General features: G+C 44.9%; 1 protein-coding gene across 2 annotated transcripts in view; it reads left to right on the top strand.

Moving 5' to 3' along the window:
• The window catches only part of NPFFR2 (neuropeptide FF receptor 2), a 338,433-nt gene that overhangs the window by 160,157 nt on the left and 150,965 nt on the right, over positions 1–27,311 (top strand). Inside the window, exon 1 of one of the 2 annotated variants that reach the window (XM_068271121.1) lies at positions 23,179–23,247. The exons of the other annotated variant lie outside the window; for it this stretch is intronic. Within the exon in view, the coding sequence (XP_068127222.1) occupies positions 23,240–23,247 (8 nt within the window). The 5' untranslated portion in view covers positions 23,179–23,239. Of the gene's footprint in view, positions 1–23,178; positions 23,248–27,311 lie in introns of those variants that run through there. 2 annotated transcript variants of the gene reach the window in all.

Here is a 27,311-nt window from a genome sequence, read left to right on the forward strand (position 1 = left end):
CTACCAGGGGATGGGCGAACTGCTGGAAACGGCAAGGAATGTTGTGCGTCACTTCCGGCGCTCGGCTGCAGCCTGTGCGAGCCTGGAAGACGTGCAAAAGGAGCTGGATCTGCCACGCCATCGGCTGATCCTTGACGTTCCGACTCGCTGGAACTCCACCCTGGCGATGTTGGAGCGTCTGGTTGAACAGAGGCACGCTGTCAACCAGTACCTTGCCCTGGCCACTGTTTCCGCAGCTCAGAGAAGGGACAAGACCAGCAACATCCCGTCCATCGTCCCCGATGATGACTGGAGGCACATGCAGCAGGTGTGCTTTGTGCTGGCTCCCTTCCTGCAGGCCACAAACATGGTGAGCAGGGACCATGCTATGGTCTGCGAGTGGGTGCCCCTGGTTTCTCTGCTGAACAGGGCCCTCGATGCTTTGCTGGAACAGGGAGCGGCAGCCTTGGACCAGCAGGAGCGGCAACCAGCTGCGCAGTCCACCTCTGAGGGGGAGGAGGAGGAGGACTTGGTGGAGGTCCCTGACCTGGCTGCTGATGAGGGGGATCAGCACAGCGCAGCTGAGTTGGTGCGGGGGTGGAGAGAGGATGAGGCGGCAGAGGAGGAGGATGAGGACAGCACTGACGTCGATGTGCCAGCAGACGTGGCCCGCCTCTTCCCAATGGCAGCGCACATGCTGACGTGCCTGCGCAGGGACCCCAGGGTGATCCAGATGAAGCAGAGGGAGGACATCTGGATCAGCATGATGTTGGACCCACGCCTCAAGGGGAAGTTGAGCCAGTTCCTGCCGCCTGCAGGAGGAGACCCAGCGCAACAAATAAGGAGCTTGCAGCAGGCCCTTGTTGAGCGCTTGGAGGAAGCCTTCCCCCAGCCTTCCACCCCCACTGTCCAGCAGCCAGCACAGAGGCAGCAGCAGGTGCCTGCATCCAGCAGCAGCAAGCGCCCCACAGACCTGCTGTCTCTCAGCCACGAGCTCTACAGGACTGTAGAGGCTCCGGCAGCAGTGACTAGAGAGGAGATGCATGCAGCAGCATCCTCCTCCGGTCACAGCCAGCGCCTGACCCGCATGGTGGCTGACTACATGGGGTCGTACAGCGGGCTTGACAGCGATGCCCCTGTTGATCCCATGGAGTATTGGGTCAAGCGCATGGAGATCTGGAGCGAGCTGGCGCAGTACGCCCTGGAAGTGCTGTCCTGCCCCCCTTCCAGCGTGCTGTCCGAGCGCTGCTTCAGTGCAGCTGGTGGCGTGGTCACCGAGAAACGCTCACGTCTGTCTCACAAGTCTGTGGACAGACTGACGTTTCTCAAGATGAACCAGGCGTGGGTGGAAGGCGAGTTCCTGGCCCCTGTTGTCGGCGAGAGGGGGACATGAACTGGCTGCCGGAACCATCGTTAATGTGCCTTACCACCCTTTACCACCTCCTGGCTCCTGCTCACTAAGCCAGCCTGGTTCACTTTGACTATTACGTCGCCTGCAGCCACACATTTTACACCTACAGTGGGCTGCTGTGTACTGCCCTTCTGCTGTCTGTCTGTGTTTCCCACTGCCAGGGTACACAGAATTACCTTCTTCTGCTGCCACTCTGCCACCAGCTATTACGTCAAACAATAGCTATATTGGTTGCAAAACCAAAACCAAACAAACCATTAAAAAAAATAAAAGGTTTAATTTTTCTGAGGTGCCCGGGTTGAAAACTGTGTTGTCCCAGTTGTGTATTGGACACAATGTGGGCTGCACGACCGCTGTCTGGGACCTCCTGTTGTGTTTATTTACAGCCCTGGTATCACCGCTAGGTACCAGGGCTATTATGTCACGCTGCCTACCTGCTGCCACACTCACACTGCTCCTCCACACCTCCTCCTGCTGCTGCTGCTGCTGTCTGTCTGTGTTTCTGACTGCCAGGGTACACAGATGATTTACCTTCTGCTGCCACTCTGCCACCAGCTATTACGTCAAACAATAGCTGCTCGCCTACTCCTCCATTCCTCCTCCTGCTGCTGCTGTCTGTCTGTGTTTCCCACTGCCAGGGTACACAGAATTACCTTCTTCTGCTGCCACTCTGCCACCAGCTATTACGTCAAACAATAGCTATATTGGTTGCAAAACCAAAACCCAAACAAACCATTAAAAAAAAAAAAAGGTTTAATTTTTCTGAGGTGCCCGGGTTGAAAACTGTGTTGTCCCAGTTGTGTATTGGACACAATGTGGGCTGCACGACCGCTGTCTGGGACCTCCTGTTGTGTTTATTTACAGCCCTGGTATCACCGCTAGGTACCAGGGCTATTATGTCACGCTGCCTACCTGCTGCCACACTCACACTGCTCCTCCACACCTCCTCCTGCTGCTGCTGCTGCTGTCTGTCTGTGTTTCCCACTGCCAGGGTACACAGATGATTTACCTTCTGCTGCCACTCTGCCACCAGCTATTACGTCAAACAATAGCTGCCCGCCTACTCCTCCATTCCTCCTCCTGCTGCTGCTGTCTGTCTGTGTTTCCCACTGCCAGGGTACACAGCATTACCTTCTTCTGCTGCCACTCTGCCACCAGCTATTACGTCAAACAATAGCTATATTGGTTGTAAAACCAAAAACCAAAAAACCATTAAAAAAAAAAAAAGGTTTAATTTTTCTGAGGTGCCCGGGTTGAAAACTGTGTTGTCCCAGTTGTGTATTGGACACAATGTGGGCTGCACGACCGCTGTCTGGGACCTCCTGTTGTGTTTATTTACAGCCCTGGTATCACCGCTAGGTACCAGGGCTATTATGTCACGCTGCCTACCTGCTGCCACACTCACACTGCTCCTCCACACCTCCTCCTGCTGCTGCTGCTGCTGTCTGTCTGTGTTTCCCACTGCCAGGGTACACAGATGATTTACCTTCTGCTGCCACTCTGCCACCAGCTATTACGTCAAACAATAGCTGCTCGCCTACTCCTCCATTCCTCCTCCTGCTGCTGCTGTCTGTCTGTGTTTCCCACTGCCAGGGTACACAGCATTACCTTCTTCTGCTGCCACTCTGCCACCAGCTATTACGTCAAACAATAGCTATATTGGTTGTAAAACCAAAAACCAAAAAACCATTAAAAAAAAAAAAAAGGTTTAATTTTTCTGAGGTGCCCGGGTTGAAAACTGTGCTGTCCCAGTTGTGTATTGGACACAATGTGGGCTGCACGACCGCTGTCTGGGACCTCCTGTTGTGTTTATTTACAGCCCTGGTATCACCGCTAGGTACCAGGGCTATTATGTCACGGCGAGCTGCCTGCCTCATTGACTGCCTGCTGCCACACACTCATCCTCCTCCTCCTGCTGCTGAATTTACCTCCTGCTGTCTTTGTGTTTCCACTGCCAGGGAGCACATACAATGGCGCTTCCAACATGCGTGCGCCCACCAGCTATTTGTTACGCTCAAAAATAGCTGCATTTCTTTAAAAAAAAAATTGAAAAGAGAAATACGTGAAGATGATGAAGAAGAAGATGAAAAAGAAGAAGAAGATAAAGAAGAAGAAGATGAAGAAGATGAAGAAGAAGAAGATGAAGAAGAAGATGAAGAAGAAGATGAAGAAGAAGATGAAAAAGAAGATGAAAAAGAAGAAGAAGATGAAGAAGATGAAGAAGAAGAAGATGAAGAAGAAGAAGATGAAGAAGAAGAAGAAGAAGATGATGAAGAAGATGAAGAAGAAGAAGATGAAGAAGATGAAGAAGAAGAAGATGAAGAAGAAGAAGATGAAGAAGAAGAAGATGAAGAAGAAGAAGAAGAAGAAGATGAAGAAGAAGAAGATGAAGAAGATGAAGATGAAGAAGAAGATGAAGATGAAGAAGAAGATGAAGAAGATGAAGAAGAAGATGATGAAGAAGAAGAAGAAGAAGAAGAAGATGATGAAGAAGAAGAAGAAGAAGAAGAAGAAGAAGAAGAAGATATAGAAGAAGAAGATCTAGAAGAAGAAGAAAGATAAAGAAGAAGAAGAACAAGTATATACAGTAACACTACTGAACAAAATTTAGGACACAACTTCTCTTTCCACATTTTTTTTTAAAGGAACATCCCCACATAATCACTTGCTGTTGTTACTTGGAAAAAAAGATGTTTCTTGCATCATTCACCCTCAAAACAAGTGTTGGAAGCTATTTAAGGCCAATTCGAATAGTCAGCTCGAATAGTGAGCTCGAATACCGACTCGAATAGTGAGCTCGAAGTCCGAGGTCGAATCGAATAGTAAAAATTATTCGACTCGAATATTCGACTGACCTCGAATAATTTACTATTCGAATTCGACCAAACTCGAATTTTAAAAAGGGGTATTTGAGCATCACTGTATTCTAGCTCATTTTCAACAGAAGTTTGTATTACTACTTCAGAAAGGCGATACTAGTTATAAAGGATATATTCTCTCTTGCTTGGTACAACAATTAAGTGATAACATTTGGAAAAAATAAATATATAGCATAGTTTGTGTTCATATTTCCTAAGTCACACATGCCTTCTCAGTTATTAAGGCTATTTGTCATATATTTTCTTTCTCACTTGTCACAAGAAGTTAGCGTTACCATGGGCAAAAAAATGTAAGTAGTCAGCTTAGTTAGCATTTATTTTTCGGTCACACTGACTATCCTAAATATAAAGTGTAGTTGTCGAACCAAATTAGTGGTACAGTTTAAAAAAACAAAAGGCATTAAATACACCACTTACGTTGAGTACAGCTACGTGCAGTTATACTTGCACAACATTCTTAAAGTGGTCTGACATTTGTGTCACTTGTTGTCATAACCGCTTTGTATTGTTGTACAAAAAATTCACATAAGCACAACTAAGCTATAAAAGGGCTTCACTACTTTCAAGAGGCCAAGAATACCTACCATCTGTGAAATGTATTGGTGCAATCCAACCCTTACAACTGCACCGCATTTCAGAAGTAGAGGAGTGAGTGAGCAGGGGTTACCTCAAACCACCTCTTCCTACCAGGAACTGACTAGCAAATTTGTTACAAGACACAAAGAAGCCTTCTCTACTTTCTCCTGTGCTAAGTCCCCTGGCATCCCAAAGCAGTTGACATTGGTCATTCTGGAAAATTATTTCAGCACTAGTAAAAAAAAGCCATCCATTAAATAATGGGCACTAGGCCAATGGGCCTGTGGTGTGCCCCATGACCTTGTGCACACGCCCATGACCCCCCCACAACTGTGACCCACACGTGCGCACAGCCACTACCCATGCACAGCCATGTATGCCTGTCCACGACCTCTGCCCGAAGTCCACTCGCATGCGCGCTGAGCACAATAGACGCACGGACACAGGATGACACAGGGACAGGGAAATTATTATATAGGATTCTCCAATGTAGCAGTGTAGGTAGGATTCAAAATAACGAGACATCCATAGCAATACCTGAGACAATCCATGCACTTTTCCTTAATTGGAAGAAAAGGAGGTCCAGCCAAGGAAGGAAGAGCAAGATCATTCAGTGTGTGTGATCAGCCATCCATTGGCTACTTCTGAAAAGTCAGTTCACATGTGCATAAGTAGTGGTACCACCTTCTACTCAGCCTCCTTAAGGATTCTGCCATAAGATTTCCTGTTAAGACATCAGACTATCTTATACAATATCTTATCAACCATAGAATAGCAACACAATTACATTTAAACTTTAACTAAAGCTCTTATTTTCATTTTAGATAGAATGGAAAAGTTTGAATCTTGCCGAGTTATTATTGCTGATTTTTGATAATAATTGACTTATTTCTTGTGCAGATAGAATGCAAAGTATTCTGCAGAAGGGAATAAACAGTGATGGAAAACAGGGGAAAGGAGGTTCAAGTTAGGTTTTGATTGCTGTCTTTCATTTTGCTTTGTTGCTACACTCTGGATTTGCATTATAACCATATTAGAGCTTGTGAGCCTTTATTAAATTCACGTTTTCTCCTAAGTTTTCACCCAGGTGATATTTTCTGACTAGTGACTGCATATTTTGAGGGTGAGTAGGTCAGATGCTGCAGGTTGAGGGGGGCGACCTGGAGGGAGGCATTCAAGAGGGGGAGTAGTTTGGCAGTGCGGGGGCCCTGGCAGCAATCAGCAGATTCATTTTAGGGGCGGTCCCGGGTTACCTCTGCCCCAGAGCCACATCAGAGCTTGAACTGGCCCTGACCGGGACTCTACTGTACTAAGCTTTTTACACAAGGCCTTGTTTCCTGCTGGTATCAACAGTAAATGAAATACTGAGTCTTGAAAAGTTATTTTAAGCAGAAAATGAAAAAAATATCTCCTTTGAGAAAACTTAGGAGAAAAAGGGAATTGCATGTGGCCCATGGTGTCTCATGGAGAGGATGTGAGGAGGATTCTAACCAATGGAGACAAAGGCAGCAGTGAAAACCTTTTAGGTCTAACTATGCAATTTTGTAAAAAATAAAATAAAAAAATATATGGATACTTGGTTTTAAACCAAATGTTATGTAACACAGGCAATATTAGATATTCTATGGTTCCTTACGTGTTGTACTCTTAAATATTGCTGTCAGTTTAAAGATATTGCATATGAAACGCTACAGGGTTGCATTATGTGACCAACAATGTTATCACTTGAGTTTTTACCAAGATTTGCTGAAGAATTTTTATCCCTGCAAATGTAATTAGCTGAGTGCTGATGAAATGCTGAGAATATCAGTTGACAAGGGATAATTGTTCTAATTTTAAACTGGCAAAGCTGTAAAATGTATAATTTGCTCACAATAGGTGCACAAATTCTGTCTTTTATACTGGTATGTTATTAGAACACTGTATTGTAATCTGTTAAATATGTAACTGTCACTGTCATTACTCATAAATAATCCTGTTTGAAAATACGGCTGTCTTTATGAAATAATTTTACTATTGTGATGGATTCTTTAACCTCCTTGCAGGTTCAATTCCTCCGGCAAGGAGGCAGCGCAGAAAGTTTTTAAATCAGGGCTCGCTACATGATAGCCGCTGAGCGGCGGCATCCCCCTCCCCCACTCCGATCGCCTTCGGCGATCAGAGTAAGCAGAAAATCCCGTTCAGAACGGGATTTCCTGCAGGGCTTCCCCGGTCGCCATGGCGACGGGGCGGGATGACGACACCGACGTCATGGACGTCGGGACGTCATAGGGAATCCCGATCCGCCCCTCAGCACTGCCTGGCACTGATTGGCCAGGCAGTGCAGGGGTCTGGGGGGGGGGGCGGCTCGGCGCTGCAGGTAGCGGCGAATCGGCGGGTGGCGGCGGCGATCGCATACTACACGCAGCTAGCAAAGTGCTAGCTGCGTGTAGGGAAAAAAAATTATGCAAATCGGCCCAGCGGGGCCTGAGAAATCCTCCTGCGCAGGTTACCCCGAGCTGAGCTCAGGATAACCGGCAAGGAGGTTAAAGAGAACCAGAGAGGAGAAAAGTAAAGTGGTGGGGGGCAGGTGAGTGGGACACATCTGTGCACGCGTTGCGGGTGGGGGGGGGGTTATGGCTAGAGCCCACTGTTTAACATCTGGGCCTTTTTACTAGTATATTTTTATAATATACAGTGGTGTGAAAAACTATTTGCCCCCTTCCTGATTTCTTATTCTTTTGCATGTTTGTCACACTTAAATGTTTCTGCTCATCAAAAACCGTTAACTATTAGTCAAAGATAACGTAATTGAACACAAAATGCAGTTTTAAATGATGGTTTTTATTATTTAGTGAGGAAAAAAAACTCAAAACCTACATGGCCCTGTGTGAAAAAGTGATTGCCCCCCTTGTTAAAAAATAACTTAACTGTGGTTTATCACACCTGAGTTCAATTTCTGTAGTCACCCCCAGGCCTGATTACTGCCACACCTGTTTCAATCAAGAAATCACTTAAATAGGAGCTATCTGACTCAGAGAAGTAGACCAAAAGCACCTCAAAAGCTATACATCATGCCAAGATTCAAAGAAATTCAGGAACAAATGAGAACAAAAGTAGTGTAATTGAGATCTATCAGTCTGGCAAAGGTTATAAAGCCATTTCTAAAGCTTTGGGACTCCAGTGAACCACAGTGAGAGCCATTATCCACAAATGGCAAAAACATGTAACAGTGATGAACCTTCGCGCAGAGAAAACTCATCCGAGAGGCCACAAAAGGCCCCAGGACAACATCTAAAGAACTGCAGGCCTTACTTGCCTCAGTTAAGGTCAGTGTTCACAACTCCACCATAAGAAAGAGACTGGGTAAAAACGGCCTGCATGGCAGATATCCAAGGCGCAAACCACTTTTAAGCAAAAAGAACATTAAGGCTCGTCTCAATTTTGCTAAAAAAAACAACTCAATAATTGCCAAGACTTGTGGGAAAATACCTTGTGGACCGCCGAGACAAAAGTTGAACTTTTTGGAAGGTGCGTGTCCTGTTAAATCTGTCGTAGAAGTAACACAGCATTTTAGCAAAAGAACATCATACCAACAGTAAAATATGGTGGTGGTAACAGTAAAATATGGTGGTGGTAGTGTGATGGTCTGGGGTTGTTTTGCTGCTTCAGGACCTGGAAGGCTTGCTGTGATAGATGGAACCATGAATTCTACTGTCTACCAAAAAATCCTGAAGGAGAATGTCCGGCCATCTGTTCGTCAACTCAAGCTGAAGTGATCTTGGGTGCTGCAGCAGGACAATGACCCAAAAGACACCAGCAAATCCACCTCTGAATGGCTGAAGAAAAACAAAATGAAGACTTTGGAGTGGCCTAGTCAAAGCCCTGACCTGAACGCTATTGAGATGTTGTGGCATGACCTTAAAAAGGCAGTTCATGCTAGAAAACCCTTCAATAAAGCTGAATTACAACAATTCTGCAAAGATGAGTGGGCCAAAATTCCTCCAGAGCGCTGTAAAAGACTTGTTGCAGGTTATCGCAAACGCTTGATTGCAGTTATTGCTGCTAAGGGTGGCCCAACCAGTTATTAGGTTCAGGGGGCAATTTCTTTTTCACACAGGGCCATGTAGGTTTTGAGGTTTTTTTTACACTAAATAATAAAAACTATCATTTAAAACTGCATTTTGTGTTCAATTATGTTATCTTTAACTAATGGTTAACATTTTTTGATGAGCAGAAACATTTAAGTGTGACAAACATGCAAAAGAATAAGTATTTAGGAAGGGGGCAAATAGTTTTTCACACCACTGTATAATGAATTATAGATGACACGCAATGTAAAACTGGACATATGTACCTAATGATATCAGTCAATTTTTCTTTGGCAAATCCATTTCAATCGCTCTGTGTAGTGGGCAGATTAATCGATGGACAGACAGTGCTGACTATAAAACACATAGGGATCTCATATGCTAAACTACTGTTGAGACCAGCGGGACACCGGGCCTCATGTAAAAAGCTTTGTACTGTAGACTCTCGGTTATCTGGTACAGTCAGGGATTGGCTAATGCTAGATAAGTGTTGTTTCTTGTCACTTGAGATTCAATGTTAAAAATAGGCCTAGCCAATACATTACGATACCCCACTTTATATACAAATCATGAACTCTGTATTGGGATGATGTTCAATTCTGGGTTAAAGTCCCTTTTTTTAACAAATCAATGTTATTTTTTAAAGTTCCTTTTTAAGGTCAATGGCTGTTCAGCCAAACAATTCAAAATGTTTGGGCATTTGATTGACCCAGGCACTATTTGAGTCAATAGGAAGAAAAAAATTGTGTTTTGTTCTTGTCGCTGGAGAGTAACTACAGCAACCAAATGCACAAAATTTGCATGGGAAGGTCATCAATAGGGAAAATGTGTACAGTGGTGTGAAGAGCCCATTTTTTTAATGCATTCAACATGAGAAAGACTTAAGTGCTTTAATTTATAGCTTTGTGAGATCCATAGAGGTACATTAACATCACTTGTACATTTTTCAAATACCCTTATTTGTAAACCCAGCATAAATGGCATTCCAAAAGACAATTTTTAAAGAACTGCTTACCAAGTTAAAAGTAATCGCTTCTGAGACTTTAGTCTCAACTGGTAACTGTAAGGAACATGGAGGAAGCAGCTGCGGGTAGTCTGGCGTCCTCCGCAGCTGCCTCCATTCCGCTGCCCAGTGTGTCTGTAGGGAACATGGAGGAAGCAGCTGCGGGTAATCTGGCATTCTCCACAGCTGCCTCTATTCCGTTGCCCACTGTGTCACCCATGCCTCCGGTGTCTAGTACGCCGAGGACGGGTTTGTCAGTTGCCCATAGGGTTGTTGTGACGCGTGCGCGCGCGCACCGTCATGGACTTTATGCGGCGAGGAGGCGGCTCAGCTGACCTACGGGTCGGCTGACGTCACGCCATGCGTCCGTCGCCGCTGATTGGCTGAACGCAGGGGGGGTGCTGCGAGGTGTCCTCAGGCTCTTAAGCCCGGAGGATTCAGTCTTTCTTTGTCTGCTGTTGCGAATACTACGTGTTAGCACTCAGACCCTTAGATAGATCCAGTGTGCTTTGATGCGGGAGAAAACCGGGGATTTCACACAGACTAGGATTTATTATTGTTATTTGTTATATTGCTTGATACTTGTGTATGACTCTGGCTCTCTTCTGACTTCCATTTCGTTTAGCGTCTCTGTACTATAGCCATCTGATCCTGTTGCTAACACTGCCTGAAATACCTTTATCCTCTTGCCTTCCGATTCTGTACTGTATCTTCCTGTCTGTTGCCAAACCGATCTGTCTGACTACTCTACTCACCAGTGAGTCCTTGTCACTGGTGAGGTTCTTTATTGTTAGTGCCCACCAGCTCCTCTGGTGAGAACTACTGTAATGATATCATTCACCAGCTCCTCTGGTAATAGGCTTCTGTACTGATAGTGCTCACCAGCTCCTCTGGTGAGGGCTACGGTACTGATATCATCCACCAGCTCCTCTGGTAAATCGCTTCTGTACTGATAGTGCTCACCAGCTCCTCTGGTGAGGGAGACTGTACTGATAACATCCTCCAGCTCCTCTGGAGAGAGTCGCTATACTGATAGTACTCACCAGCTCCTCTGGTGAGCTATCAAGTATTACTGTTACACCAAGCACTATTTATCATATACCTCCTGTGTGTGGCTACACCTGTTACACCTTCTGTATTTGTTGTCACGGCAGCTTCTGATGTACCAGCATTATAGGTGATTCTGCAGATCACCTTATAATCAGGTATATATCTGCATTATAGGTGATACTGCAGATCACCTAGTAATCAGATTCTGCCTCTTGTTGACACAGATTGTTACAGAACAGCAGACCAAAATGTCTATGGAGACACTTTGCAGTCAGGTTGAACTCCTGACAACGGCTGTAAACAATTTAGCCATTACGGTGAACACCCAACAGACACAGATAGATCAGCTATCTGATAGGGTGCGCACTTTATAACCGCCTAATGCACTAGTGTCATCCCCTTTTGTTATGGAACCCCGGATACCTCTCCCTGAAAAGTTTTCAGGGCATAGGTCTGATTTCCAAAATTTCAGAAATCGTTGGCTTTTCGTATTTTGAGTTACGGCCTGCCTCTTCAGGTTCAGAAAGTCAGAGAGTTGTTTTTATAAAAACGTTATTATCTGGGGATTCACAGTCATGGGCTTACAGTCTTCCCACTGGTCATGAGGCCTTCAATTCAGTGCAGGAATTCTTTAAAACTATGGCAAATATATATGACGATCCTGATTTGGCAGTGACCGCAGAGAGGAAGTTAAAAACTCTCAGACAAGGGCATAATACTGTTGAAACATACGCAGCAGAATTTAGAAGGTGGGTAGTCTCGGCCAGATGGGGACAGTTCGCTCTTCTAGATTGTTTCTTGTCAGCGTTATCTGATGCGGTTGCTGATCTCATGTTGAGTCACCCAGAACCCAAAACTGTGGACGATGCAATCTCATTAGCTGTAAGGATAGATCAACGAGTTTGCTATCAAAGGCTAGTGAGAGATAAAACAACAGTAAAGACCAATTCTATCACGTTCTCTACTCCTACTTCTTCTCGTCCTCAAGATGAGCCTATCCAAATCGGACAATCGAGGTTGACTGAGGCAGAGAAAACTAGGAGATGTACTGAGAGACTCTGTTTATACTGTGCTGAGAAAGGTCATATGATACAGAATTGTCCACAGAAGGCGGAAAACTGTATCACCTAGGTGTAGCTGGAGGTACTACCCTAGGCGAACCTTTGTTACCTCTAAAAGAAAATCGGTTGTTGCTCCCGTGTTCTATCACCTGGGAAGATCATGGCACACACACACACACACACACACACACACACACACACACACACACACACACACACACAGGTAGGATGGGTCTAAAGCCAAGCACATGTGGGGGGGTGGCTGGGTTTGTATGTGTTGCAATGAGTGTGGGGCCTATGGGGCAAGGGTTGACATATGTCCCTCAGCGCTGGACTGTGAAGGTGCTTGAGAGGTGGCTCTCTGACAGTCAGAAGTGCTTTTCTCCCTTCCTTCCTCTGCAGAGGAATGCTGAAACATTGATATCAGCTGAGGACTCACCGGCTCCAACGTTCCAGCGATTACATCATCTCTCCTCTGCAGCATGCCCAGGGGCACATTTGGCTATCTGAAGGGGGGGGGGTACATTGGCTATCTGAAGGGGGGGGCACATTGGCTTTCTGAAGGGGAGGCACATCTGGCTATCTTAAGGGGGGCACATCTGGCTTTCTGAAGGGGGCTTATATGGCTATCTGAAAGGGCGGCACATCTGTCTGACAGGGTACCACTTCCATTGCTTTTCCATCTAATATAGCTAGGTAATATTTTCTACTCTATAGATATGTATAGGTTTTGATTAAAGGATGGATGTTTCATCTTTGCATAAAATATCACAATGTATTTTACTAAACTGACCATCTATCCTGCATTGGAAGAATAATCAGTACTAAACTCAAGATTGTTCACACTTTCTTCCCTATTGCCATATGTGTTCCTTCGAAATCTTTCTCAGTTTTTTTTCTCTCTCAAAATTTCCACTTTAAAATCTACAATTGCTCTTTCAACTTTACAGTGCACTAGTCATTGTTATTTATTCCATCAATACACATTTTCAAACCTTCTTTTAATCTATTTCAGACAAAAATGCAGTGATCTATGTATCATTTCCAGATGATAGTCTTTTTGCCTAAAATAATGGAGCTTTTTTTCACTATTAATGTAATAGCATTATTTTCTTTGCCTTCATTTAATGATAATTTCACTTGCTGTTTAAATTCTTTCATCAGGTTCTTATGGGTGATTCTCAGGGTTTTCTTTGTTCTCAAAAACATTTTCTGAATGGCAGTTGGTAAATCTGCAGTGCATCAGCCAGATCCAGCTCTGTGACCCCCAAAGAGTGGCCTCCCTGCACACTAGCACTGTCCCACTCTGGCTCTGGAGAAAACAGCCAAGCCCGATCGAGTCCGTGCTGCGACTTCCAGCTCTGAGACCCCCAAAGAGTGGCCTCCCTGCACACTAGCACTGTCCCACTCTGGCTCTGGAGAAAACAGCCAAGCCCGATCGAGTCTGTGCTGCGACTTCCAGCTCTGAGACCCCCAAAGAGTGGCCTCCCTGCACACTAGCACTGTCCCACTCTGGCTCTGGAGAAAATAGCCAAGCCCGATCGAGTCCGTGCTGCGACTTCCAGCTCTGAGACCCCCAAAGAGTGGCCTCCCTGCACACTAGCACTGTCCCACTCTGGCTCTGGAGAAAATAGCCAAGCCCGATCGAGTCCGTGCTGCGACTTCCAGCTCTGAGACCCCCAAAGAGTGGCCTCCCTGCACACTAGCACTGTCCCACTCTGGCTCTGGAGAAAATAGCCAAGCCCGATCGAGTCCGTGCTGCGACTTCCAGCTCTGAGACCCCCAAAGAGTAGCCTCCCTGCACACTAGCACTGTCCCACTCTGGTTTTGAAGAAAATAGCCAAGCCCGATCGGGACCGTGTTGCAACTTCGTGGGTACAGACAGCTCATGACTGTGCCCATGGACCCAATGCGGACCGGCTTTTCTGAAGAAAGCTGAGCAGGATAGTGCTAGTGCATCTGCATGGGCTGCCAATAAGTTCTTTTTCGGAGGTCCCAGTGCTGGAACGGGCTGTGGAGGAGGTCGAGGGAAGCAGAAGTGGTGCGCAGATAGCCCCAATCACGGAATCTAGTGATCACAAATTCTACTCCGCCCATTTACGAATTGACTCATGATCATGGTCACGGGTAGAAAGGGATATCCAAGCCCCCTTACATGCTAGAAACACCAAGCTTGCCAGATATGTTAAAAAGAACAGTGGGAACAAGAAGAAAAACATTTTTTTTTCAAAAAGACCCTATAGTTTTTGAGAAAATGGATTTTAAAGTTGCAAAGGAAAAAAGTATTAGTGATTAAAAACCTATTGAAACCCGCCGACTTTAGCGGTTAATAGCAAAGCCCCCTTACATGCCAGAAACATGAAATTTGCCAGAACAGTGAGAACAAGAGGTAAAAAAATTATACATTTATATGCGTTAAATATATTAACTGTCATTTACCGCATTTAAATGTATACTATTTTCCTTTGAAATTTTAACCACTTGCCGACCGCCCACAGCCGATGCCACTGTTCTGGCAAAGTGGACGCCGAAAGGACCGCAATACGCCCAAGGGCGTTGCGTCCTTTCGACATGCCGGGGGAGCGATCGCGTCATTGATGACGCGCGCTTCCCCCGGCAACTAGCTCCACCCACCCGCGATGACAACCCGCCAGCCGTTCGGAAGCGCCGGCGGATTGTTAAGCCTGCGATCACCGCTACAAAGTGTATAATACACTTTGTCATGTATACAAAGTGTATTATACAGGCTGCCTCCTGCCCTGGTGGTCCCAGTGTACGAGGGACCACCAGGGCAGGCTGCAGCCACCCTAGTCTGCACCCAAACACACTGATCTGCCCCCCTTACCCCCTGATCGCCCACAGCACCCCTCAGACCCCCCCTGACCACCCCCCAGACCACTGTTTGCATCCAATCACCCTCCTAATAACCAATCAATCACTCCCTGTCACTATCTGTCAACACTATTTTTTTTAATTCCCCAAACTGCCCCCTGGGGACTCCTGATCACCCCCACCCCTGAGATTCTCCCCAGACCCCCCCCCCCCCCCATGTACTGTATGCATCTATCCCCCCTGATCACCTGTCAATCACCTGTCAATCACCCATCAATCACCCCCTGTCACTGCCACCCAACAATCAGCCCCTAACCTGCCCCTTGCGGGCAATCTGATCACCCACCCACACCATCAGATCGCCCGCAAACCCGCCGTCAGAACACCTCCCAAGTGCATTGTTTACATCTGTTCTCTTCTCTAAACACCCACTAATTACCCATCAATCACCCATCAATCACCCCCTATCACCACCTGTCACTGTTACCTTTTAAATCAGACCCTAATCTGCCCCTGGCGGGCACCCAATCACCCGCCCACACGCTCAGATTGCCCTCAGACCCCCCTTATCAATTTGCCTGTGCATTATTTACATCTGTTCTTCCCTGTAATAACCCACTAATCACCTGTCAATCACTTATCACCCATCAATCACCCCCTGTCACTGCCACCCATCAATCAGCCCCTAACCTGCCCCTTGCGGGCAATCTGATCACCCACCCACACCATCAGATCGCCCACAGACCCGCCATCAGATCACCTCCCAAGTGCATTGTTTACATCTGTTCTCTCCTCTAAACACCCACTAATTACCAATCAATCACCCCCTATCACCACCTGTCACTGTTACCCATCAGATTAGACCAGGGGTAGGGAACCTTGGCTCTCCAGCTGTTAAGGAACGACAAGTCCCACAATGCATTGCAGGATTCTGACAGCCACAGCCATGATTAATAAAGGCAAATGCATGCTGGGATTTGTAGTTTTATCACAGCTGAAGAGCCAAGGTTCCCTACCCCTGGATTAGACCCTAATCTGCCCCTTGCGGGCACCCAATCAACCGCCCACATGCTCAGATTGCCCTCAGACCCCCCTTATCAATTCGCCAGTGCATTGTTTACATCTGTTCTTCCCTGTATTAACCCACTGATCACCTGTCAATCACCTGTCAATCACCCATCAATCAGCCCCTAACCTGCCCCTTGCGGGCAATCTGATCACCCACCCACACAATCAGATCGCCCAAAAACCTGTCGTCAGATCACCTCCCAAGTGCATTGTTTACATCTGTTCTCTTCTCTAAACACCCACTAATTACCCATCAATCACCCATCAATCACCCCCTATCACCACCTGTCACTGTTACCCATCAGATTATACCCTTTCAGGCACCCAATCAACCGCCCACACGCTCAGATTGCCCTCAGACACCCCCTTATCAATTCTCCAGTGCATTTTTTACATCTGTTCTTCCCTTTAATAACCCACTGATCACCTGTCAATCACCTATCAACCACCCATCAATCACCCCCTGTCACTGCCACCCATCAATCATCCCCTGTCACTGCCACCCATCAATCAGCCCCTAACCTGCCCCTTGCGGGCAATCTGATCACCCACCCACACCATCCGATCGCCTGCAGACCCACCGTCAGATCACCTCCCAAGTGCATTGCATCTGTTCTCTCCTCTAAACACCCACTAATTACCCATCAATCACCCCCTGTCACCACCTGTCACTGCTACCCATCAGATTAGACCCCTATCTGCCCCTAGGGCTCCCAATCACCTGCCCACACCCTCACACCCCAGCCCTGATCACCTCGCCAGTGCATTGCTTGCATCTATTCCCCCCACTAATCACACCTTGAGACACCCATCAATCACCTCCTGTCACCACCTGTCACCCCCTAGCACACCTACCCATCAGATCAGGCCCTAATTTGCCCTGTGTGGGCTCCTGATCACTCGGCCAAACCCTCAGATCTCCCTCAGACCCCCTTCCGATCACCTCCCCAGTGCATTGATTGCATCTATTAAAATTGTCATTTACAGAGATATTTCTCCCACCCAGCATGGGTATGTGTAAAAATACACCACAAAACACATTATACTACTTCTCCTGAGTACAGCAGTACCACATGTGTGGCACTTTTTTGCACCCTAAGAGCGCTAAGGGGCACAAAGTCCAATGAGTACCTAAAGGAATTTACAGGTCATTTTGCGACATTTGGTTTCAAGACTACTCCTCACGGTTTAGGGCCCCTAAAATGCCAGGGCAGTATAGGAACCCCACAAATGACCCCATTTTAGAAAGAAGACACCCAAAGGTATTCCGTTAGGAGTATGGTGAGTTCATAGAAGATTTTATTTTTTGTCACAAGTTAGCGGAAAATGACACTTTGTGAAAAAAACAATTAAAATCAATTTCCGCTTACTTGTGACAAAAAATAAAATCTTCTATGAACTCACCATACTCCTAATGGAATACCTTGGGGTGTCTTCTTTCTAAAATTAGGTCATTTGTGGGGTTCCTATACTTCCGTGGCATTTTACGGGCCCTAAACCGTGAGGAGTAGTCTTGAAACCAAATGTCGCAAAATGACCTGTGAAATCCTAAAGGTATTCATTGGACTTTGGGCCCCTTAGCGCAGTTAGGGTGCAAAAAAGTGCCACACATGTGGTATTGCCGTACTCAGGAAAAGTAGTATAATGTGTTTTGTGGTGTATTTTTACACATACCCATGCTGAGTGGGAGAAATATCTCTGTAAATGGACAATTGTGTGTAAAAAAAATAAAAAAATTGTCATTTATAGAGATATTTCTCCCACCCAGCATGGGTATGTGTAAAAATACACCCCAAAACACATTATACTACTTCTCTTGAGTACGGCAATACCACATGTGTGACACTTTTTGCAGCCTAACTGCGCTAAGGGGCCCAAAGTCCAATGAGCACCTTTAGGCTTTACAGAGGTGCTTACAATTTAGCACCCCCCAAAATGCCAGGACAGTAAACACACCCCATAAATGACCCCATTTTGGAAAGAAGACCCTTCAAGGTATTCAGAGAGAAGCATAGTGAGTTCGAGGCAGATTTCATTTTTTTTTTGTCGCAAATTAGAAGAAATGGAAACTTTTTTTTTTTTTGTCACAAAGTGTCATTTTCCGCTAACTTGTGACAAAAAATAAAATCTTCTATGAACTCACTATTCCTCTCAGTGAATAATTTGGGATGTCTGGAGAAAAAGGCTCTGGTAGAAAGACTGTGGTCCTCAAGTGGTTAAAATAAATGTTCTCAAAAACTATAAGGTCATTTTGAAAAAATGTTTTTCCTCTTGTTCCCACTTTTCTTCTTAACATATAACATAACAAATTTGGTGTTTCTGGCATGTAAGGGGGCTTTGCTATTACCCGCTAAAGTCGGCGGGTTTTCAATCACAAATACCGACTAGTGATCACAAGTAACTCGTGATTATGATGAGTCAGGTAACGAGTGCAATCACAGGTGCATTCATGATCAGCATTCGTGATCGAGAGCCAATCACGAATGCCGATTACGACCTCGTGAATGCAAAAAACGGCTCGTGATGACGAGTTACTCATGATCACGACCTCGTGATGAGCATCCCTGAAGGGAAGCATCTTTAGGATATAGAGGTTTCCCATTCCTGAGGTAAGTTCCTCCTAGGGACCCTTTTTTTTGCTACTGGTACACTTTAACTAGATTGATTCTATGGTTACTTTTTTGAACTTAAAGAGGAACTCCAGTGAAAATAATGTAATAAAAAGCGCTTTATTTTTACAATAATTATGTATAAATGATTTAGGCAGTGTTTGCTCATTGTAAAATCTTTCCTCTCCCTGATTTACATTCTGACATTTATCACATGGTGACATTTTTACTGTTGGCAGGTGATGTCAATGGAAGGAGATGCTGCTTTTTTGACAGTTGGAAACAGCTGTTATTTCCCACAATGCAACAAGGCTACCACAGTGTGATGTCAGAACCATGGTCCTGACATCACACTCAGTCAACCATATCTATCTTTTCTCTCACGTAAAAATAAGTGGCTTGGTTTATATTCAGATTGATTTGTATTTATCAAGTATGTAAGACATTTCACATGCCAGCTGAGCTTTCATTAATGAGATGGATAGTTTATACCTTCTATTCTGAGTGCTTCATTTTTTTGCATGTGCAACTTTCCCAAAGTTATCTTGAGATTCCTGACTTTGCCCTAAACCTCCTACATAGCACATTTTGCATTAAATAAATTATAATGCATATCTATTTTTTACTACTAACTGCAGACATGGTCTAAATGCAATTGTTCAGCTATATAATTGCTGTGATTTAATATTTATTACAAATTGCTACAAACCAGGTAAGAATATGAACATTATCTCGTCTGTACTAATATGATTATATTTAGATTTGTAATTATGAAATTGGGTTAGCAATTTAATTGGCCTTTATTTCCTGTCATACAAGGACCTCTTAGCTTAATTTAATGATGTTTGTGCCTAATTTAACATTTCATTCTGCAGATGCACAGACTGAACCTAAATATGTTTTACATTTTTACATATAGGTAAACCACTAACAATCCATAGAGTTTGCATATAAAATAAGTCCATCTGTATTACTTTTTACAACAGCTCAAATTAAAAGCAGGTCATTTGGGTGTTGGCAGCACTTTGGTAAAATGGGCGCCGCATAGACTACAATATTATTTGCAGCTATGGCAGTGCCCAGGGGATAATTTGGCACTGGCGACGCTTGATGAATATCACATTTAGGCAGTGTGAATATCAGCAAAATGGGTTTCTAGCAGTGAATGCACTGCTGATTCTGCGGGGAGGGGGAAGGGGGGTTAGGGTCAGGCATCGATAGAGGGTGGTTTCAAGTGAGAATAGGGTTAGGTTAAGCAATGGTAAAGGGATTGTGTAGGGTTAGGCACTGATATAGGGGGTTCAAGTGAGAATAGGATTTGGTTAAGTGATAGTAAAATGTTGATACAAATCACAAGTATTCTACTGTTGTATTACCCATTGACCAATAGTAGAATATCTGTAATTTTACCAATATTCTACTGGCGACTATACCTGGTGTCCAATGAAAGGGATATGCAGGCTATTCTATTTGTCTCTTTTTGAACAATGCCAATTGCCTGACTGTCCTGCTGAATTGTTATGCTTCATTAGTTTGTCAAACACCTGGAACAAGCATATGTCTAGTGTAGTCATCAGAGAACTACTTACAAATAATGAGACCCCATAGCACAATCTTTATATGGCCAGTCACATTGGATCAATGCAACCTCCCTCTCCACTCCACCATGGATGTAGGAACACCCTCACACATAGGGCTTGATTCACTAAACCGTGATAACTCAAATATCACACCTTATCAAAGATCACACCTTATGAAAAGATATCACACCTTATGAAAATATATCACACCTTATCAAAGATATCACACCTTATCAAAGTTAACACACCTTATCAGAGTAGCATAGTGAGTGCTACAAACCTATTCCTGCTAATTGGCAATGTCACTCATCCTGCCCTGATCCCCTGCGGGTTCGAAGCACTCCCTATGGTACTCTGATAAGGTGTGCTAACTTTGATATGGTGTGATGTCTTTGATAAGGTGTGATATCTGTTCATAAGGTGTGATATCTGTTCATAAGGTGTGATATCTTTCATAAGGTGTGATATTTGAGTTATCACGGTTTAGTGAATCAAGCCTCTAGAGTGCAGCATACAGTACACACAAAGAGATGGGACAGACATGCTTTTTCTCCCGTAGGTACTTCATATCTCTTGCAGCTTGTGCATCTTTGTGTAACGACTCATTGAGCCTCTTCAAATTCTCTCCTTGGATGCAACAACTAAATTTAAGCACTAGTTTCTGGTGGAACTCAGACATAACTAACAGAAATAAATAACAACTAAAAGTGGTTAATAACAAAATCAACCCCTAAAAATACACCCTCAAATATCAATGAAATTATAGTATTTTCACCTAGTGTTGGGCGAACAGTGTTCGCCACTGTTCGGGTTCTGCAGAACATCACCCTGTTCGGGTGATGTTCGCGTTCGGCCGAACACCTGATGGTGTTCGGCCTTTTAAGTTCGGGTTCGCCCCGAACTTCTAATGGCCGCCGAACAGGGCCGAACAGGGCCCCTGTTCGGCCGAACAGGGCCCTGTTCGGCCGAATACGGCCCCCCTATGGGGTCGCAGGCATAAGGGGGGAGCATGCCCCGATCGCGGGGGGGGTCGGAAATTCCCCCCACCCCCTCCGCTAGCGCTCCCCCCTCTGCCCGCTTCCCCATAACAAAGTTTCAAGAAGTACCTGCTGTGTCCGGTGGTAGTGTGGGTGGCTGGCAGTGGGCGGCACTATGCAGTGACTGAATGAGGAGGAGGAGTCCGGAGAGTGACGCGTTGAGGGAGGCCGGGCAGCGGGCGCTGCCCGGCCTCCCTCAACGCGTCACTCTCCGGACTCCTCCTCCTCATTCAGTCACTGCATAGTGCCGCCCACTGCCAGCCACCCACACTACCACCGGACACAGCAGGTACTTCTTGAAACTTTGTTATGGGGAAGCGGGCAGAGGGGGGAGCGCTAGCGGAGGGGGTGGGGGGAATTTCCGACCCCCCCCCCGCGATCGGGGCATGCTCCCCCCTTATGCCTGCGACCCCATAGGGCCCCCAAAAGCTGGATGTTCGGAAAGTTCGGGGTTCGGCCCGAACATGCCGAACATCTCGGCCATGTTCGGCGAACTTTCCCGAACCCGAACATCCAGGTGTTTGCCCATCACTATCACCCCACCTGAGTGTTTGCTCATGCTCGGGTCATGTACCCAAGGTCTAGGAGTTTGAGAGCTTAGAGCAATGTCTTAGCTCTTTCTAGCACTGCACTCTTCTAGACAGAGATTTTCTAATGTTGTTATTGGAATCTTCACCAGCTTAAGAGTCACTGCCTCAAATGCTCCTACCACTATTGGGACAACTTTGGCCTTCACTTCCCACGTCTTCTCTAGTTTCATGTATATTATATATTCTGCACAGCATACTGTGTTCCTAGCACATTGCTAGTAAACTGCTAGATTTAAAGAGGAACTCCAGTGAAAATAATGTAGTAAAAAAAGTGCTTCATTTTTTACCATAATTATGTATAAATGATTTAGTCAGTGTTTGCTCGTTGTAAAATCTTTCCTCTCCCAGATTCACATTCTGACATGTATTACATGGTGACATTTTTACTGTGGGCAAGTTATGTAGCTGTTTCTAGCTGTTTTGGCTGTTAGAGACAGCTGTAAACAGCTAATTCCTGTCTGTGAACATTGTTACATTGTGGCAGTTTGCCCAGAGTACTGCAGTTCTCAGAGCTTCTTGTGGGAGGGGTTTCAGCACAAAATCAGTCATACAGCGCCCCCTGATGGTCTGTTTGTGAATATCATTATATTTCTCATGTAAAAGGGGGTATCAGCTACTGATTGTGATAAAGTTAAATTCTAGGTTGGAGTTTCTCTTTAAGGATCTGAAAAATTGCTACTGTTTCTAGCCAAAATAAAACCCAGCACCGTAGAAACAGAGTACAACACATTTAAAACCAGCCCTGTTTAAGTCTCCCTGACTTTAATCACAGCTGTTACTTCTTCTGCCTATACACAGTTGTAAACATCTTCTCACAAGAGTTTTTCTTTTCTGACATCCACATTTATGATAATCACACAGAATAAAAACCTTTATACTTTCTTATATAGGGACACGTATGGCTTCTTGTTAATCTGTCGCTGAGGCTGCCTCTGGTTGGTCACATTAGCTGCAGTGTCAGTTGGAAAGGCCCAATTGGCTGAAATTTACAGGAAAAATGCATTTTACACATAAAAGGCAAAACATGGCAACACAGATTCCCTACAGGGAAAAAAATGTGTAGAAACATACAGTATTGTTATAAGCATATCTGGTACTCAGTTCAGAGAGTTTCACATCGTTTAAAGTATGTATTTATGGACAGGTTAGCTTAAAGAAAACCTGAACAGAAAATTAAAAGTCAAAATAAGTATACACAAGTCATACTTACCTTCCATGTAGTCTACTCCTCAGTGTCTGTCCTCTGTGATCAATGGAATTTTCCGTCCTCCATTTTGAAACTGGCCATTACCCCATAACTGCTTCCTGGCCAGCACACAGTTAAACTGTAACATCGCCCACTTGAGCCATAGGGAAACATGGACATTACCTGGTACATCAGTTTTCCTCTCAGCTATAACTGACAGCAACTGATATTTTACTGACAGCAACTGATATATTTCAGATCTGACAAAATATTGTCAGAAGAAAATAGGGAGCTTCTGAGAGGAACTGATGGCAAGGTAACTATGTAATGTTCATTTGAAGTTACCTCATGTGTTTATTTTAAATATTTTTACTCAGTACAGGTTCCCTTTAATCAACTCTACAATCAGCTAAATAGGATACTTTTGGCAGACTACTTCAGTCAAGCCTAATGTTTTTGTGGACATCATCTGCAACCCACCACAAAGCTATAAAAAGCTGTACACTGTTCAGCAATCTGCCGACTGAAGTAGCATATATATCGAAATATTGGTTTTCAGGTCTGTAATTTTTAGCCTAAAGTCAATCAACTTTTCTTCCTCATAAGTAATGATAAGTTTCATTAAAGCCAACGAACAGTCCGTAAGAATCTCATTCCATTCTATAACAAACTGATCTGAATATATTGTGGTGGGCACCTTTTTGATGCGGAGTCCCCTCGGTATTATTTTTTCAGCAACAAACTGTTTAAGTGTGGGCAAATCCCACCACACCTTTGTTTCTTTCTCTAGAAGAGATTCTAATTGCAAAAAGGATGTCCTTAAACCGATTTCGGGCTCTTTATCCCCTACATAGGGTTTCCTAGAAAACACGGCTGCAAATTTTTGACATCTGTGAGAGTCATATGCTAGATCCCCCAGTCCTATAAGGTGATCATCTACAAAATCTACTCCCTTATTTTGCTGCTGGATATTCTCATCAGCAGGGATGGGTGTCTTTGTCAGGCTGGCAGTCATTTGTATCTGACTTGCAATGTCACTACTCGAGGGCCACTGCCAAGTAGGAGCCTGCTCAGATTGTGCAGGTCTTAACTCACAAATTTGGATAGCTGGTTCCTGAGGGGCAAAAATCTCTGTCTGAGCTTTGTTGGTTAAAAATTCCGACCTCAGATTCACTTTGTCAGCAACACCTTTAATAGGACTTGGAGTACTGGACACAGCAGAAACAAGGCCACCATCATTATTTTTGTCTGAAACAGCAGATGATAATGTTACCTGCTTGCTGCCGTCCTGTGTGTTGCTCCAATCCCCTAGGAGACCTTCCATCAACTATCTGCAATGCGGACGAGACTGCAGACAAAAGCCTCCTGGAGCCGGCAATCCATCCTTGGCACCTATCGATTGCTTGGGTCTGGCCCTAAGCGATGTCATCATCAAGGCTGCGCCGTGAGTCGGCGCTCCAGACCCCAGGGAATGACGTCTCGTCTGTCCCTCCAAGTTTCGGATACGGAAGCCCGCCCGTTCCAATGCGACAGCATGCGGGGCAATGTCAGCATTATCCGGAAGATGCGAACGTGCGCCATCCCCCACTGCCTCAGCAAACAGGAGCGATCCAGACCCGCCAGGACCTCCCTCCTCCAGGGCAGACGCAGGTGCCGGTGAGTCCCTCATCCTATCTTTTGATCCATCCAGCCCTTGTTGCACGCCACAATCAGTGGTTAGCTGGGTATTGACTTTAACAGATGGGGCTTTCATAGCAGCAGACTTATAATCCATAGTCACGGAAGAAGGTTTGGAATATTTAAAGTAGAGATCCAATTTGGATTTAGTAGCATGGGTATGTCCACCTTGTGCAACCGAGTTGCTCCTTAAAATACGCTGTTCTCTCTGTGCCATAAGATCAAATGATGTGTATGCTAATATAGAAGCTTGATATAGTGTAGCTTATTCCAATGGAACTTGATGGGTCACCTGTGGAGCCGGTATACATAAGCCATCGATTAGATAAAAGCCACTGGAGAAAACCGCTCACACCACCCCAGGACAGTGCAGGACCAGGACAGGCCAATCCAAAGGGGTGTCTACCTCGAACGGGCGCAGTTTCCCCATTAAAGAATTTATAAATTGTGGTACGCAAAATGTGATATATCTTATCACATGCACTGAATGTTCCCTGCAGTATGTGGGGTGTACCACGAGACCTTTACTTTGCCAGAATTAGGGAACATTACTGCGGCCCGGGTTGGCTTAGTACAAACATTTCGAACGTGGCGAAGCATTTTTGCCTTGTTCACAGTGGCGACATGTCTTCTTTTCGCTTCCATGGTTTGGAGAGGGTTTTCCCAGCCCAGAGGGGTGGGGATTTGTCTAAACGACTTACTAGTCGTGAGGCTCTATGGATTTTTACAATGGGTACGAGAACCCCCAAAGGTCTGAATTCCCGTTGGGATTTAGCACTGATAACCTAATATGTAGCTGTTTACTATATGTTGCTGTTCTCATACTGTTTGTCAAAATTTGATTTTATTTATTTTATTAAGTGTTCTATATATTAATATTTTTAAACAAACTCAAATTGCTAGTATACCATATATTAGGTAATTTTAGAGAGACGTACTGAATAATAGATGTTAATCTCTTTTGGATTGTGAATACCTCTTCCTTGATGTGGAGTTTTAAAGGGGAGTGTCTGCCTTTTGGCCTACCCCCTCCACACAGGAGGAAGGTATATATGGATGCATAGTGTCATTTGATCTTTTAGCTATGAGTAAGAACCTGTTGGTTCGAAACATGTCAGCCATATGATGTGTGAGCTTGTTTGGATACATCCATAATAAAGGAACCTGATTCATAGGACATTGTGCAGACACTCTTCTGTCTATATCCCTATGCTAGTAGTGGATATATACACATCCTACACAAACAGAGAGTGCATGCGTGTCTTATGCTAGGTACACACAGTACAATTTTCTGGCAGATTTACCTGCTAGATCTTTTTTTTCTAACATGTCTTAGCTGAATCAATTTTCCAATCGATTTTCCGATTGATTTTCTATAGAAGTGAACGGAAATTGATTGGAAAAGTGAACAAAATTCAGATCACACATATTAAAAAAAATCGATTTGGCAGATAAATCGGACAGAAAATTGTATTGTGTGTACCTAGTAGAGTTGTCCCGAACGGTTCGCACGTGAACTTATTCGCGCGAACATCGCTAGTTTGTGTTCGCGATCGAACGCAAACTTTATGGCGAGTTCGATCCACCCCTATACTACATAATTGGGCTAAACTTTGACCCTCTACATCACAGTCAGCAGACACATGGCAGCCAATCAGGCTGCACTCCCTCCTGGAAACCCCTATATAAGGCATCAGCGTCGGCCATGATCTCACTTTGTCTGCTGCTGTAGTGAGAGAAGGGAGAGGAACCTGTTGCAGAGATAGGAAAAGCTTAGTTAGGCTCTTGTAGCTTGTCCTAGCTGATATTTGTTCTGCACCACAAAAAGAGCTCTTTTCAGAGCTAATGTTCTTGTGAAGTGGTTTTTGTGTGTGTGTGTGTGTGTGTGTGTGTGTGTGTGTGTGTGTGTGTGTGTGTGCCACTGACACTGCATTATACAGCCCTGTGTGTCGCAGCTGGCCCTTGCTAATTGCTATACTGTGCCAGGCCCAGCACATTCAGTGTATACCTTTCACTGGCACTGGACCTGTGTGTGTGACAGCTGCACATTGTATTGTATAATACCAGTCCGTGCATACCTGTAACTGCACCTGTGACACATTGTATTATATACCAGCAGTCACTGCATACCTTTTACTGCACCTGTGTGACTGCACATTGTTCTACCAGCAGTCACTGTCATGAATAATACGGAAGTCGAGACGATTAGCGATTCTGTATCGTTCCACAAAGCAGAGCAAAATGTCACTTTCTGTTTAAACGTACAACAGATGTCTTTTCCTTCTCTGGTGAGTGAAAGCAAACCCATCACCCACACTGAATTAGAGTCCCTTTTCTGGCCAGTGACTTGTTAATTAGCCAAGGGGTGTGAAACCCTAGCCTGGTGTAATATGTCAAAGGTTGTTCTAGCTGGTCACACTCAGCTGCTAATTGAGCACCAAAATGTCCTTTCATCCAGGGGAAGCCAAAGGAAGCTAGCTCCACAGGGGTCCACTGCCAACCTCAGACACATTGGCACCGCTGGGGAACAGATTTAAATGCATATGGTTTATGATTTCGGTCTGTTAAATGAAAACTGTGTATAGCACAGCTATGAAATTAATATAATTTTACTCGTTAAAATCTACCCAATGTGCTGATATAAAATTCATAACCATAACCCGTCCTGTTATTGGTGTACGACCTTTCTTGGAGACAGGGCAG

This window comes from Hyperolius riggenbachi, chromosome 1, assembly GCF_040937935.1.
Source record: "Hyperolius riggenbachi isolate aHypRig1 chromosome 1, aHypRig1.pri, whole genome shotgun sequence".
NCBI lineage: Eukaryota > Metazoa > Chordata > Amphibia > Anura > Hyperoliidae > Hyperolius > Hyperolius riggenbachi.